Source organism: Telopea speciosissima, chromosome 9 (assembly GCF_018873765.1).
Source record: "Telopea speciosissima isolate NSW1024214 ecotype Mountain lineage chromosome 9, Tspe_v1, whole genome shotgun sequence".
Classification (NCBI taxonomy): Eukaryota; Viridiplantae; Streptophyta; class Magnoliopsida; order Proteales; family Proteaceae; genus Telopea; species Telopea speciosissima.
In genome coordinates, this window is record NC_057924.1 from 55048586 (window position 1) to 55066284 (window position 17699).

At 39.5% G+C, this 17699-nt stretch overlaps 1 protein-coding gene across 1 annotated transcript; it reads right to left on the reverse strand.

Annotated features, from left to right (window-relative positions):
• Nucleotides 1–248: 248 nt before the first annotated feature.
• Nucleotides 249–9839, reverse strand: LOC122639119 (disease resistance protein RUN1-like). Its single transcript, XM_043831948.1, has 6 exons — nucleotides 9516–9839; nucleotides 1739–2239; nucleotides 1286–1639; nucleotides 774–1073; nucleotides 326–687; nucleotides 249–255 (listed from the first exon to the last, which is right to left on the reverse strand). Exons 1-6 carry the CDS (start codon nucleotides 9837–9839, stop codon nucleotides 249–251), a joined length of 1848 nt encoding a protein of 615 aa, XP_043687883.1.
• Nucleotides 9840–17699: the final 7860 nt, after the last annotated feature.

The following is a 17699-nucleotide window of genomic DNA, read 5'->3' on the forward strand; positions in this document are numbered from 1 at the left end:
CAATTCTTCCAAGGATTCTGTTCCTTCGAGGCCTCGAATGGCCTCCAGCTTTTCGCAACTCTCAAGATATAATATCCTCAAATTTTTCTGCCTTGATAAATCAGGTAGCCGTACCAATGAATGGCAACGTTTACAATTAAGTTCAATTAAACTTGAGGGAAGTTCTGGGAGGTATTCCAACTCCCCGGATTTATCAAAGAATGCACCTTGTTTCATTGCTCTTTGTACCTTTGAAATGTCTAACTCCACTAAATTCTGGAGCATTGAAAAATCATCAGGAAATTTTAAAATACCGGTTTCTCTCAAGTTAATGGTACGCAAACACCTCATTCTCCGCATTGATCTTGGTAGCTTCACTAGATCATTGCATTCCCCAGCATCTAATACCTCAAGCTTCTCCAATAGTCCAACACTATCGGGCAATGCCTTAATTCCTGAACAATTCAATTTCAGCTCAACCAAAGATTTTAGATCTCCAATAGACTCAGGAACCTTTTCCAATGACCAACACTTACTAAGAATAAGACTTTTTAGCTGACTCAACTGCCCAATGGACTCGTCTAACTTAACTAATGAATAGCAGCATCGAAGATCTAATCGCTCCAGGTAAGGAAACCATGAAAAGTCTGGGGACTTGGACAGATATCTACATTCACTCAAATCGAGAACTTCCAACTTTTTGAACCGCTGTCAAACAAAGAGAAAACATTAAACATTACAGCAATCCATAAAAATTAATAATGAAATGAGAATAAAAAAATCAAATATTATACCTTATTTTTATCTTGAGGGATGATATTCCAAGCTTGTTTAATAATGCTCTTCGAAAGGTCGAGATAAACTAGTCTCTCATGACAAAAATTGGTTGGTAGAATATCCCAAGGGCAATTCTTCCACCTGAGCCATCTTAACGCAAAAGGAAGGCACGAAAACTCACCCCTGAATTTTGCTGAACTAATTTCGAGAAATCTTAGCCTGGACATCATCTCAAAGTGTTTACGATCTGGATAAACTCCATCTGGATAAACACTTGGTAAGTTAGATGGAAGGATCATGCCTTCTAGGTCAGTTCCCTACAAAAGAAATAAACCAAAGTAAATTGAAATTGGACACCATAATCCAAAATAAAAAAAATGGGCAGTGATAAGGGTGTAACCCATAGCATTTGGTGTCTTTTTAGAGGCAATGGAATGCACATAAATCACTGCCAAAAAAATTTTAGAATGTAAAGTGTCACACTATATTTTTGTTGTACTTGAGAGAGAGGCATGTGCTTAGGCCTTACCTTGTGTCCATCTAATACTTCCAAGATTTCGTCATGACACCATAACCTACTACGCTTAACCGGCTCCATAAGATTTTCTTCCTTGACAATGTTCCTTCCCATGTCACGGATTTGATCATGCATCCTCAAGTAGCAACCATCAAATTTTAGAAGGGACATTGTAATTAATCTCTGTATTGCAGATTCAGGATGATACCCACAAGCTTCCCAAATAGTGATTATTGTTTCTTTCTCCCATCCAATGAAAAAGCATGCAGCATCGAGAAATATGGCTTTTTGATAACCATCTTGCAGATTATCATATCTTATCTTCAACCTTCTATGGACTTCTTCATGTGGAATTTCTTTCCACTTCTGTAATGAACTTTTCCACACTTTTTTGCTTTTTACATTCGTTAGGTAAGACCCCAGTAACTCTTGAGTCAATGGCAACCCATCCGATTAGAAAGCTACATCATGTGCAAATTGTATAAAATCTTCAGGAGGTCGGTCCATTGAAAAGGCATGCAAACTAAAGAGTTTAAGAGATTCCTCATAGTTGAATAGTTGAGGCCTGCAGATTTTAGTTTCTTTAACTTTAGTCATATCTAAAATTTGTTCGTCTCTGGAGGTTATTATGACCCTACTTCCTTGACCAAGCCAGTTGAGCTTACCAACCAAAGCATCTACCTGTTTTTTATCATCCACATCATCAAGAACAAGAAGAACCTTTTCTCTACGGAGTCTTTGTTCTATCACTTTTTTTCCTCTATGATAACCAGCTATGTCACTGTTTCTTCCAAGAATATCTTCAAGAAATTGCTTCTGCAAAGATGCTAGACCCATGCATTGTGCCGCTCGTTCTCTAACGTTTGGAAGAAAACTATGCTTATTGAAGTCCAAATGAATCCTATTATAGATAGCCTTGGCAATAGTTGTCTTCCCAATGCCACCAATACCACAAATTCCCACGAACTGAACATCATAGGAATCAATATCTAATAAAGACAATAGTTTATTTACATGGAAATCTATTCCAAGGCGGTATTTACATTCAACCAACTTGGTGCTACTAATCAAATAATTTAGAACCCTTTTGACAACTAATTCAACTAGCTTTGCTTGATCCCTGCAATCATTTCATATCAAAAGTAAACCACAACAACAAATAATGTGATGAAAATACAGAGTAAAAAAAAGTATGGTTTTTGATACGAGTACAAATTGGAAGTATGCACCCTTGTATACAGATTAGGGGTGTAGTGGCTTCTAATTTAGCTCATTTGTGTTTGCATCTAAAATATAAACATAAATACCATTGGAGTGATAAAAGAGCATTAAGACAAACTAAGTTACTAGTTTATTCCAGTACTAACTACTAAGTGACTTAGAGGTATTAAATTTTTCACAACCTAAGAGGAAAACTGAATCTCTTACCCAAAAAAAAATAAGAGGAAAACTGAATCTCTATGATTAAGCTAACCACCTTGCGCTTTAAAAAATATAGAAGATCCTAAGTAGTATGTCAAAATGGGTTTAAATGTGTCTTGAACCAGTTGAGGAACAAAGGGAAGGATCTAAAACATGATCAGCTATTGAGATAAACTAGTCTCTCATGACCCAGCCGCATGATGCGCACTTGACCGCCCCCAGTACTGGGGGCGATAATTTTCCGGGGGAGGGGGGTTGAGATAGGCCTCAAGATAGTTTGAACTGATGACCTCTTATCTGAGGAATTGATGTTTTGCCAACTGGGCTAACCCCTGAGGGCCAGGCCAAATTGATTTCATAGTAGGGAAATTATCAGCGTCACTCCTTGACGGTTGCCTATATTTTAAGGCACATGCTAATTACCATATTATCAGTGCCACCCCCTTGTTTTACCAAACTAATTCCATACAGACCCCCTACCCATACAGACCCCTATCGTTTGTTAAGAGTTGTTAAGTGATGATGTCAGCTATATAATAATTTTTAAAAGACAATTCTGCCCTTCTTAGTGGGTGAAGTACCTAACCTACCCTTTCAATTAAAACACCCACAAAGCCGCCTTCTTCCTCACACTCAGCCGACAACATTGGAGAACATCCACTGCAACCTACCGTCTTCATCTCTACCCGCTTTTATTTTTCCCATTTTCATACTGAAACTCTTATTCCATCATCACTGAACCATTCTACCTCTACATTCTGCCCTTCCAAAAGAAAACCTAACCTAATCGTCCCATCATCTCCACCTTCTAATCCACTGACCAAACATCTTCTTTCTCTATTTTTCTCCCAACCAAAAACTCATTTCTCTCATCCTCCACTGGTCTTCCAAAACCCATCGATCAAAACCCCTATCCATTATGACTGAACCCATTACTAACCTTCCATTTCCATTCTACTATTGCTAAAATCACCTTTCCATTCCTCACTTTCTATTCTCTTCTATAATTTTCAGCTATTACACCATTACCGTGGTGTTTCTGTGACCATATGAACCTATAACCCGTTCTTCCCCCGTCTTTCTTCTATTTGATTTCCTCACCTTCGATTTATCCTTGTGACCCCAACTGTACGAAGAAACAACCACGGTCGTCCTCCCTGAAGTAGCCACGGTACAATCGATGAAAATAATTTTAGGATCCATGGCAGCTCAGTTCGTCCTAGGGAAGAAGTGATTCGAACCATTTGATTTTGGCGACCGTGAGAGGGGTAACATTAATTCTTCATCACGGTACCAACCTGGGGAGCTCAGGGAAACCCTTTGACTTCTTCATTGTTGCTGCTCCACCTCCATCGGATTAACCACGATTGAACCTCAACGTTTCTGCCATTGCAATTCCTATGGTTTCTGTTTAATTCTATTTGTTTGTGTCAGTTTGTAATATGAATTCCCACCCTTGTTTTTTATTTTGTTCATCGTACCATTCTGCCCGTGACTGACCTTCGTCGATCTTCTGCCACCGTTCTGCATCGCAAGCGCATACCAGGATCAGAGAGGACCGACCCCCATTGCCAATATTTGAGATTGCCACAGCTTCAGGGTGGTAGAAATGGTTGGGTACTGGTTTTCACTAGAATAACATTGTTTTTCTTCGTGGCCATGGCCGTCGCTACCATAGTTAGTGGTGTTGTGGTGATTGTTTCCGGTGCCGCTTGTTCTAGCAGCATTGTGGCTTGGGAAGTTAAGGAAGAGAGGGCTTCTTCTTCTTCTTCTTCTTCTTCTTCTTCTTAGGGGAGTATAGTGTGTCTTTAAGAAATGATTTAGGTAAGGTTTTTTTATGTTTTAGTGTAGAGGGTATTTTGGTAAAAACAATTTTAGAGGTTGACACCATTCAAAAATGGGTAACCATTATATTATGATAGTTAGTGGGTGTGCATTAACATATAGGCAAATGTGAGGGGGTGGCGCTGATAATTTCCCAAAAATAATAAGGAAAGTATCATGCAGCTTCTAAGAATTAGAAATTGGGAAAGCGCGTGGGTTCCATTGTGGAAAGGGAAGTCTGACCTGACCCTTCAGGTCAATCATCGCTGGGGAGTGCTATTGGAAATTACGATTTCTCTGTTACCCAAAAAAAAAAAACAAAAATAAAGAAACTAGGATTTCCTCACCATTTGATTTTGAATTTGTAGAATTATCTTGGGGTAATCTTTTCTTTTTTTGGGGAGAGGGGTGTCTCTTATGAAATGTTTGGGATTATGGGATTGTTTTGTACAGTCCCATGGGATAGCTATGTATAGTAGTGATGGAATGATAGTCTTATGGGCAAGAAGATTGTGTGGTTGTAGTGATAATAAAAAAGGGGAAATTATGAGTGCCACCCCCTGACGTTCAATAAATTAAGAAAAAAATTTTGGTAGAAATAAATTAAGAAACACCCTAGTGAAATTAAATATCAACCGTTACCCAATTTTAAACACATTTTACTAAATTACCCTTTACACTAAAACATAAAAACACAGCCCAACACTTCTTTGCTTGCATACTCTTACAGAAGTTGTACTGTTGTGAAGGGATTGGATTGACAATAGCCTCGTCGTCAAATCTATCTAAGGCCATGAGACTATAAAAAAGGCAACCCTGTTTTGGTTATCTGACTGTCCCCCAAAGCCAGTAAAAGACACAACCATAACCCATTAGCTTGTAGATATCAACAAGGCAAGGAGAAAGAGTAGTTTGCTGAGTAGTTGATGGTAATGAAGAGGTCCAATAAACCACTTTGAGAAATGAAGTTGGTTAAACTTTGACTGTCTTGGTGTTCAGGTTTTGGTCTTTTATTGCTTCTGGGTTTTCTAGTAGGGTTTATTGGTGCTTAGTGATATAGCTAAATAAGGCTCGTCAATACTAGCACAGCACATGGTGGACCATAACCGAGTGGAACAGCCTGATCAATCAGGCTACGGCCCACGCGGAACCCGACTGGCCTGACCAACCCAGTCAGCAAACCTAGTCATATAGGGAAATGACCCCCACAGAAAAGATAACAAAACTTCCCTATAAGGAAACAAGATCTCCCATCTATCAAGAGAATAGAAACCCCCATTGAGGGAAGACTCTTCAACTAATACTCTCCTATTAGGACTCTCACCATAACAAGCTCAGTGTGGAGCGCAAGAATCACAATCTATGCCTGGTCCATCCTATAAATAGAGGCTTAGAAATCAGGTAAGAGATCGATCACATTCTCATTCTTAAACTCTCTTGAGTTATCTATTGCTAAAAGAAACTTGACTTAGGCATCAGAGATTCCCCCGCTAGAGAAGACCATTTCTCCCTTGGTCATCTATCCCGCTTTTTGCAGGTCATACCCAAGAGAGATCCATTGGAGGTTTCTAAACGCAACATATTGGCTCTGTCTATGGGAACGATCAACTTAGTCTAACCCACACGAATCTCTGCTAATGGCTGGATCACCACTTCGTCTTAGAGTGGGTTGTCCTCCCCGCCGAGGAACACGGCAAACTCAGGGCCGCCCGACCGCACTGCCAGAGCACCAGGCAGATGCCCAGAATCCAGCAATAGGCGGGAGTAGTGAACCAATTCTCCCAACTAGTGAGTAGCTACCGCCGCTACAGCCTATTACTCAGTCTCTTGTCCCCAATGCACCAGTGACGAATGCGCAAATCCACGATCTACAACTCCAGTTATTGCAGTCCAACGCGTTATTCAGGGACTTCATACATGCAAATTATGAAAATTGAAGATTGAAAAACATCAATTCAAGACCAAGATCCATCAACAAATGGAAGAAGACATTGTACTTAGCCTAGAATAAGTCACATTAGCATGTTGTAATTTGCATATATAGTCTAGATACACCTTAGGTGGTGACAAATGACCCACTAAAGTGACCCATACTTAGTGGATATAGGTTGGTGAAAAGAAACCCAAAGTCAGATGGTTGAAATAAAGCCAAATGGTCTGACAGTCGACTAGGAAAACAAACATGCAACCGTCAGAGAAACAGAATGTTGATGGTTAGTTGATACCATTAGAGGTGACGGTCGCTTAATGGTCAACCAGACATCAACCAACAGATCTCCAACGGCTCTTTGCACCCCAACAGGAAATAGTCATATCTTGTCAACCGACCGACAGTCGTGAAGGTCGACCGTCAAAGGCAAAAATATAATCGTTAACTCGTTATAGCTTTCTCTTCACCAAAATTTTGATAAACAAAGCGCCTTTATAAAATCTATCTATTATCTTTACACCACGCCGCCGCCCGGTGAATGAAAAACTATCACGAAACATTTTTAAAATGATTGAAATGCCCCTAGATCTTAGGGTTTCAGTAAAACATGGATAACTCCCTCGTTTTAAATAGGAATTGAGTTCCGCGAAGTGCTGCGCGTTCACAGCGACTAGAGTAAACTTCCTCAAGAGTAAAAAAGGTGAAAAAAACCTTCTGCATAACACGGTTTTGCATAGAAACCATTTTGATGGTTTTCTCGATCGTGTGCACATGGGGATGCGTGTAGCATACTGAAAACATGTCAAACATACAGTGGAGAGTGGCAATACCCAGGGAGAGGTATTTCTGAGTTGAAAACCCCTTGTTTCATGGTGTTGAAGGTTTTTCATGTTTGAGAATATTGAATAAATTATTTGAGAGCGTTCAAGGTTGCAAGAGCACGTCAAGCAATTGGTTAACGGCGGGAATACACAGGCAGATGTTTTTCGCAACTTCAAAATCCCCTTTTTAATTTTTATATGGTTTGTTGACTGTTGTTAAACCATAGATTGTTGATGTAACGAGAAGGGTTTATTTTTGAAATTTTATTGTGAACCTAGCAAGTTGGGCTTATCTAGGGTTTGGGATTGTTGCCCTTGTTTGAGTTGCAGCTCAGATTGAAGCAGGGATTGGAGTTTCTGGGTTGTTGTTGCAGTAAAAAACATTGAGTAGCGTATTGAGCAATATAATAAACCTTTGGTAGGGTATTACTCCGTGGACGTAGGCAGTTTGACCGAACCCTGTAAATTTCGTGTCTTGTATCTACTTTACTTTTCATTGCATATATTGGAGTGTGTTTGATTTGCATAATGGGGTGCACTGTCTGGTAGACCTGACCACACAGTGGTTGCGAGGTGGACGTGCATGTGTGTTGTGATTGGTTGGTAAAATTAGATTTGCTTGAAGACATCTCTGTGAATGCTGCCAGTGTTGGAAATTAAGGTTTGAATTTGAAGAATTGTGTAGACAGTAGACACTGATTCACACCCCCCACCATCTCAATGTCAACCTAGGATCAACAAGGTTGTTGAAGTCGAACCCGACTGAGAGGCAAGGAAGTTTGGTGAAAACATTGCTCATGGATGCATCGGCAGCACGGTGGGGGCGGAGTTGCAAGAAGAGGAGGAAGAAGAAGAACGAAAAAAGAAAAAAAAGAAAAAAAAAAGGGTAAAATGGTCATGTTACATGAACCCAGGGTTTGTTTGGGGATTAAAAAAATGCTACTTAGCCATGTCACAACTCACAACTTAACAAACAAGGGATACATGCATAATAATGCAAAGTCGAGGGGAGGAATGTTTAATTAGGGCACATTATATGGGAGGGGGATGTAATTTTTCCTTATTTATTTCCTCGCTTACCAGTGGGATACCCAGTGGATGCCGGTTGGAGGGCACGGTGCAACTATAGTCGTGACGGACAGGGGAGTGTGTTTTCTTCGATTCCACATTAGTCATGCGATGACGACATATGTTTGGCAATCTTTGATTGGGGCGTACCTCACTCAACTTATTTTGCGCATTTGACATTCACTTAAAGACTTGACCATATGAGTTGTATTTATTTTTAAAATGGTAATTTACATGTCATGATTTTAGATAGACTTTTCCCGGTCATTCCATCGTCGCCCACAAAGGTGAGACCTATTACTTTTATCAAGGTTTGGATAGTTTACAATTTTAGACTATAAAAACACAAGGGTAAATTACACGTCACTCCCTTGTTTTCAAACGAAACTCAAATCACCCCCTAGTTTAGACCCCAATATGACAAATTAGTCCCTACCATTAGTTTTATGTTGTTAAGTGATGATGTCAGCCAGTTAAATAAATTTAAATCCCTAAACTACCCTTGACATCCAAACATAGATTTTGAAGGGTACTATTGTAAATTTAATTTTAATGTTTTAATACAAGGGTAAAATAGTCCTTTCACACCAATAACTAACACCAGACTAACACCGTTACTGTAGAGGGAGTGATTTGAGTTTTTTAGAAAACCAGGGAGTGATCTAAGTTTCATTTGAAAACAAGGGGGTGACGTGTAATTTACCCAACAAAGAAATTTGGATCCTCTACTACCCAGTAGGACCGTGTAGCGCAGACACAGCAAGGTGGGAAATGATCGCCTTACCCCTGCCCCAACGCCTTGCCCGAGTGGGCGTAAGGCAGTCATTTCCCGCCTTGCTGTGTCTACATAGCATGGTCCTGTCGGGCAGCTCGGCAGTAGAGGATCAAAACCGGGAACAAGTAGTGGCTAATGCAACAGGGACACACTTTTGCAACCTCCCACTAGTTGGATGGTCTGATCCTCATGTGGTGAAGGTTGTCAGTCTTTGATCAAGTAGACGGTATCAACAAGCATATAAAAGGCAAGAATTTGTTTTTCTTCTCGGGGTGATAAGAACACATTTAAGGTTAGAGTAGAAATAATGTAGCTAGATTCAACTAATTAACCTGGTTGTGCTTTTTGAAAAAATATAAAACAAAAAGCAAAAAAAACAAATGAGATAAAGTAATTACATACCCCTGAACCAGCAGCTGATGACTCATCTACTTCCTCCTTCACCACCCTTTCAGGAACATTGTTGCCTTCTCCAACCCCCTTAAACACTCCCTCTTCTTCCTCTAATTGTTGAGGAACAGAATTTGATGCTTCAACCTCAGCTCGTGACCAACATGATAAGCTAATCCAATTAAGAGAAGCTAATTCATCAACATCGTCCACATAGGACCAATTGAAGAAATCTGCTCCCAAAATGGGGTTTGGATTTTGTTGGTCACGCGGTTCCCTGTTCTCAATCAAGACCTTCCAGAATTTCACTCTGCATACGCCCCAAGATTCATTCATAGCTAAAATCTCAATAGAATCTTTTCCGTGCAATGGAATCCCAAACCAGTCAAAGCCATTGAAATGGTGAATGTAGATTATATCTCGATTAGTACCCACAACATCCTCAATTCCCAGCGTATGATAACACCTGATTGTTTTATCTTTATTATGGCGGATATAAGCTGTAATATGTAGATCTAGATAAAAACCTTGACCAATCCTTTGGGAGATTGAATGTAATTCCAAAACAATGCACAGAATTAACCCCTTATTATACATCCCATCATTAGCAATCAAGGAATACCTATTTTGCCTTGACCGGTTGGGTAAAAGTGTTCCCTGCAAATCAATGGAAAGGTAAGGAGATGTCAATCATCAAAGTATTAAATTAATTGGCAGCTTCTAATACTTTCAATTTGAATTTGATCGAGTAGGGTAAAAGTACAACCTGGCCAAGTAGCTTCCTTGGAGTACATGTCATTTTACAGCATCTTCGTGCATTCAATTCTTCCAAGGATTCTGTTCCTTCGAGGCCTCGAATGGCCTCTAGCTTTTTGCAATTCTCAAGACATAACATCCTCAAATTTTTCTGCCTTGATAAATCAGGTAGCCGTACCAATGAATCGCAACATTTACAATTAAGTTCAATTAATCTTGAGGGAAGTTCCGGGAGGTATTCCAACTCCCCAGATTTATCAAAGAATGCACTCGAGTGTGACCCAGGAAATGGCGCCCCTTGTTTAATTGCTCTTTCCATCTTCGAAATGTCTAACTCCACTAAATTCTGGAGCATTGAAAAATCATCAGGAAATTTTAAAATACCGGTTTCTCTCAAGTTAATGGCACGCAAACACCTCATTCTCCGCATTGATCTTGGTAGCTTCACTAGATCATTGCATTCCCCAGCATCTAATACCTCAAGTTTCTCCAATAGTCCAACACTATCGGGCAATGCCTTAATTCCTGAACAATTCAACTTCAGCTCAGCCAAAGATTTTAAATCTCTAATAGACTCAGGCAACTCCTCCAATGACCAACACTTACAAAGAATAAGACTTTTTAGCTGACTCAACTGCCCAATGGACTCGTCTAACTTAACTAATGAATCGCAGCATCCAAGATCTAATCGCTCCAAGTAAGGAAACCATGAGAAGTCTGGGGACTTGGATAGATATCTACATTCACTCAAATTGAGAACTTACAACTTTTTGAACTGTTGTCAAACAAAGAGAAAACATTAAACATTACAGCAATCCATAAAAATTAATAATGAAGTGAGAATAAAAAAATCCAATAATATACCTTATTTTTAGCTTGAGGGCTGATATTCCAAGCTTGTTTAATATTGCTCTTCGAAAGGTCGAGATAAACTAGTCTCTCATGACAAAAATTGGTTGGAAGAATATCCCAAGGGCAATTCTTCCACCTGAGCCATCTTAACGCAAAAGGAAGGCACAAAAACTCACCCCTGAATTTTGCTGAACTAATTTCGAGAAATCTTAGCTTGGACATCATCTCAAAGTGTTTACGATCTAGATAAACTCCATCTGGATAAACACTTGGTAAGTTAGATGGAAGGATCATGCCTTCCAGATCAGTTCCCTACAAAAGAAATAAACCAAAGTAAATTGAAATTGGACACCATAATTCAAAATTAAAAAATGGGCAGTGATAAGGGTGTAACCCATAGCATTTGGTGTCCTTTTAGAGGCAATGAAATGCACCTAAATCACTGCCAAAAGAATTTTATAATGTAAAGTGTTACACTCTATATTTTTGTTGTACTTGAGAGAGAGGCATGTGCTTAGGTCTTACCTTGTGTCCGTCTAATACTTCCAAGATTTCGTCATGACACCATAACCTACTACGCTTACCCGCCTCCATAAGATTTTCTTCCTTGACAATGTTCCTTCCCATGTCACGGATTTGATCATGCATCCTCAAGTAGCAACCATCAAATTTTAGAAGGGACATTGTAATTAATCTGTGTATTGCAGATTCAGGATGATATCCACAAGCTTCCCATATAGTAATTATTGTTTCTTTCTCCCATCCAATGAAAAATCATGCAGCATCGAGAAATATGGCTTTTTGATAACCATCTTGAAGATTATCATAGGTTATCTTCAACTTTCTTTGGACTTCTCCATGTGGAATTTCTTTCCACTTTTGTAATGTACTTTTCCACACTTTTTTACTTCTTACATTAGATAGGTAAGACCCCAGTAACTCTAGAGTCAAAGGCAACCCATCCGAATAGAATGCCACATCATGTGCAAATTGCATAAACTCTTCAGGAGGTCGGTCCATTGAAAAGGCATGCAAACTAAAAAGTTGAAGAGAATCCTCATAGTTGAATAGTTGAGGCCTGTAGATTTTAGCTTCTTTAACTTTAGCTACATTCAAAATTTGTTCGTCTCTGGAGGTGATTATGACCCTACTTCCTTGACCAAACCAACTGAATTCACCAACCAAAGCATCTACCTGTTTTTTATCGTCCACATCATCAAGAACAAGAAGAACATTTTCTCGACAAAGTCTCTGTTCTATCACTTTTTTTCCTCTATGATAATCAGCTATGTCAATGTTTCTCCCAAGAATATCTTCAAGAAGTTGCTTCTGCAAAGATGCTAGACCCATGCATTGTGCCGCTCGTTCTCTAACGTCTGGAAGAAAACTATGCTTATTGAAGTCCAAATGGATCCTATTATAGATAGCCTTGGCAATAGTTGTCTTCCCAATGCCACCAATACCACAAATTCCCACGAACTGAACATCATAGGAATCAATATCTAATAAAGATAATAGTTTATTCACATGGAAATCTATTCCAATGCGGTATTTACATTCAACCAGCTGGGTGCTACTGATCAAATAATTTAGAACCCTTTTGACAACTAATTCAACTAGCTTTGCTTGATCCCTGCAATCATTTCATATCAAAATTAAACCACAACAACAACTAATGTGATGAAAATACAGAGTAAAAAAAAGTATGGTTTTTGATATGAGTACAAATTGGAAGTATGCACCCTTGTATACAGATTAGGGTGTAGTGGCTTCTAATTTAGCTCATATGTGTTTGCACCTAAAATATAAACATAAATACCATTGGAGTGATAACAGAGCATTAAGACAAACTAAGTTACTAGTTTATTCCAGTACTAACTACTAAGTGACTTAGAGGTATTAAATTTTTCACAACCTAAGAGGAAAACTGAATCTCTTACCCAAAAAAAAATAAGAGGAAAACTGAATCTCTATGATTAAGCTAACCACCTTGCGCTTTAAAAAATATAGAAGATCCTAAGTAGTATGTCAAAATGGGTTTTAAATGTGTCTTGAACCAGTTGAGGAACAAAGGGAAGGATCTAAAACATGATCAGCTATTGATGATGAACCAAATTATGAATAGGGTCCATCAAAGTGATACCGCTAATCCAATGCAAGTTATTCTTCTTCCATTCCCATGGTCAGTAAAATTCATTCTAAAAAAAAAAAAGTTATGAAACGAGACTATCCTTAGAACAAGTTTGTGGAATTGAGACTCACCCATTTGCGTCGTGCTTGAGAACATATCCCTTCAGTTCTCCTATCATTCTCAAAGCTTTCCTCCAACCCTCAACGATTTCAGGCTGAGAAGAAAATTTCTTCCCATGTTCCTTAAAAGGTCCCTCAAAAGTTCCAGTCTGATTCCGCACATGCGATGGCTCAACGTCGAGGAATTCCGGGAGGATCATTTGACGTTTGGACTGGTGGCAATGAAGTATCTTAGAAAGTTCAAGGAGGCACCATTTGCTTGAAGCGTAGCCTTTGGAGAAGATAGGTATAGAGATTTTGGAGCCCTGGATCGCTCTAAGGAGGGCTGGGCCAATGGCTTCTCCAGTCCACAATTCTTCGTTATCAATAAAAACATTGATTCCTCTGTTCTTCAGAGCATAGTGAAGGAAACCAGTGAAGTTTTTGCGAGTGTCTTCACCCCTGAAGTTGAGAAACACATCGTAATTGGAAGATCCGGATGAAGACGCAGAGGCAGGGGCGGAGGAAGATGCCTCGATCAGTTCCGCCATGAGACTGCAATAGTAGTTGCAATAGTAGGAATTGCAGAGATGTTCAAAAGGGCTTTCTTCTCATCAGTAGCTTTCTTGGTGGCCAAATTGATTCCATGAGGAAAGTATCAGGCAGCTTCCAAGGAGATAAATTGTGAAAGCGCGTGGGTTCCACTCGCTCGACCCCAAAAGGACCTTTCTTTTGTTATACGGAGACTAACCATAGCAGTGGACCTCATCTGGAACTTTCATGGTGGCCAAATTGATTCCACGAGGAAAGTAACAGGCAGCTCTCAAGAATTAGAAAGAGTAAATTATAGATCCCCCTCCGGTTTTTTTGAAAACTCAAATCAGCCCTTCTATAGTAACAGTGTTAGTCTGCCGTTTAATCCTTGTATTAAAACATTAAAATTAAATTTACAATACTATCCTCTTTCATCTTCAACCTAAAATACCCCACCCTTTCCTGCAACTCCGCTTAATACATGAAAGAAATCAAAAGCAAAAGCAACTCTGAAAGAGGGAAGAACTACAAAAAAAAAATTGTGCTGGGATCAAAAAGTGAGAATTTACCTCAGCTTTGAGCTTATCTCTCTCCTTAAGCATGGATTCGTAATCGGAGAGAATGGATTCGTAAGATGACTTGAGGACATCATAATTTCTCTCTCTCCAGCTGCTTCGTCTTCCAACGAGCCCTGCGGTTCTGGAACCACACGGTAACCTACCTCGGTTGCAGACCGAGCTTCTTGGCAAGCTGTGTCTTCCTCTCTCTGTAATAGCACCTAATCTGGTTTAATAAAAATAAAAATTAAAACTTTTTGTAAAAAGAGTAATTGAAGAATTGATGCAAGTATGATAGATACGTCTGAAATTGAGAAATTGAGAGCAACCAAGAGCAGATCTTAACAATGAAATGAAATCAACAAATCCCAACTGGGTTTCTGCAATTCTATTCTCTAAACTAAACTTATATCACTTCATCTTCGGGAAACACCCATTCCAGTAAGTATTTTTTCCGTTTTTGTAGTATCTTCTCCTTTCGGTTCTTCTTCTCTTTTCTTATCCTTCTGTGGTTCTTCTTCTACAATGGTCCAGTAAGTTCTTTTTCTTTTCTTCATTTTTTCTCCGCTGATATTCCGGTTAGCTTTGGTCGATTCCCGCGGCTCGAGGTGCTCTCACTCGTCGGGCAAGCAGTTCCTTTAAAGTTCTTCTCGTTAATTATTCTCTTTATTCTCTCCGATGAAGTTCAGCTTGAGATTGAGTTGCAGGTGAGTAATAGAATGTTGTGAGGAAGAAGATAGAATTTGGGGTTTTTAATTAAAAAGGTAAAATTATAAATCAACACTGGTCAAGGATAGTTTAGGGATTTAAATTTTTTTAATTGGGTGACATCAATACATCATTACTTAGCATAAAACTAACTGTTATGGACTAATTTGACATTTTGGGATCTAAAGTAAGGGGTGATTTGAGTTTTTTTAAAAACCAGGGGTGATCTGAGTTTCAATTGAAAATTAGGGGATGATTTGTAATTTACCCAATTAAAAATTGGGAAAGCGTGTGGGTTCAATATTGGTACCAATGTAGTTGTTACCATTCAGTAACACACCATATTGCTACTCTGTTAGTCTCGTTATGTATTTAGACCTCTTATTGTTGTAATCCACATGTGATCATAACACCTTCTATTGTTATCACATGTGGAATCTCAATCCCCATAGGACTCTCGTCTATTTATACACATCTATCGTAATCACAATACTTTCAAGGAATACAATACAAACCATTACATTACAATATGGTAATCAGAGCCTTTTAGCTGAAACAAGCAATTTTTTTTTTCCAATCTACTCTATATCTTCTTTGTCTAAGTTTGCTGCTGCTGCCATGGTCGAAGGCGGCCTTACTGAGGATGCATCTTCTAGGGCTATTCTCCCTCCATCCTCAACTCCATGTCTTGGATCTCCTTCTCTCCACCATGCCCATCACTATATCTTGGTGAAGCTAACATTGAAGAACTATCTCTTTTGGCATGCCCAACTAGAACCATTCCTTGATGGTCAGGGTTTATTTGGTTATCTTGACAACACCATCCCCTGTCCGACACATCCTGTTGATGTTCTCACATAGCGATGCCAAGATTCTCTAACTCGCAGTTTACTAATTGCATCTCTATCTGAGGAGGTGTTTCCTTTGATTCTTGGTAAACGCATGAGCAAGGAAATCTGGGATTCTCTCCATACAACCTATTCCTCTCCTTCAGAGAGTCATCTTATGTCTCTCAATATGGCTAAGCAGGACCATCAACAATAACCGGATGAATCTGTATCCACTTTCCTCAATAGTGCCAAATCGATCTCTAAGGAATTGAGTGTCGCAGGCCAGCCTCTTCGCCCAAGTGCCTTTCAACATGCATGTCTATCATAGATCAAAGAATAATTTCAGCAATATTGTCTCCTTTCTTCTCACGCATACTACACCCATTACGTATGATGATTTGCATTCGATCGATGCTATTGAGTCATGAATTTCTTCATGGCACCAAGCTTTCCAAGCTCTCTCTTGCGGATTCTTCCAAGCCTACCGGTTCTCCATCAGCACTGAATATCCAACCCTGACTCACGGTCTTCTCCATCTGGTCGTGGGGGTGAGGTTCCTTACCGTGCGCGTGGAGGCTGAGGCCGCTCTAACCGTGGTGATGGACGCTCCTTCAACCAAAGGCAGTGGTGTCACTGGTGCAACCGTGACACCCATGACACAGCTCAAATGTTTTTCTAAACCAAAACCCCCTGACTATCAACCCTACCACCCCCAACCTAAAGTGACCCATACTTAGTGAATATAGGCGGGTGAAAAGAAACCCAAAGTCAGATGGTTGAAATAAAGCCAAATGGTCTGACAGTCGTCTGGGAAAACAAACATGCAACCGTCAAAGAAACAGAATGTTGACGGACAATTGATACCATTAGAGATTTAGAGGTGAGGATTGCTTAATGGTTAACCGGATATCAACCGACAGACCTCCAACAGCTCTTTGCACCCAAACAGGAAACAGTCATATCTTGTCAATCGACTGATAGCCATGAAGGTTGACCGTCAAAGGCAAAAATATAGTCGTTATAGCTTTCTCTTCACCAAAATTTTGAGAAACAAAGCGCCTTTATAAAATCTATTATCTTTACACCACACCACTGCCCAGTGAATGACAAACTGTCACGAAACATTTTTGAAATGATTGAAATGACCCTAGATTGCAGGGTTTCAGTAAAACATGGATATCTCCCTCGTTTTAAATTGGAAGTGAGTTTTGCGAAGTGTTGCGCGTTCACAGCGACGACAGTTATCTTCCTGAAGTGTAATAATGTGAAAAACCCTTCTGCGTAACACGATTTTGCACAAAAGCCATTTTGATGGTTTTCTCAATTCGTGTGTACATGGGGATGTGTGTAGCGTACTGAAAACGTGTCAAACATACAGTGGAGTGTGGCAATACCCAAGGAGAGGTATTTCTGAGTTGAAAAACCCTTGTTTCATGGTGATGAAGGTTTTTCATGTTTGAGGAGATTGACTACATTGCTTGAGAGTGTTAAAGGTTGCAAGGGCACGTCAAGCAAATGGCGGGAATACATGGGCAGATGTTTTCCGCAACTTAAAAATCCCCTTTTTAGTTTTTATATGGTTTGTTGACTGTTGTGAAACCATTGATTGTTGATGTAATGAGAGGAATTTGATTTTTGAATTTTTATTGTGAACCTAGCAAGTTGGGGCTTGTCAAGGGTTTGGGATTGTTGCCCTTGTTTGAGTTGCAGCTCAAATTGAAGCAAGGATT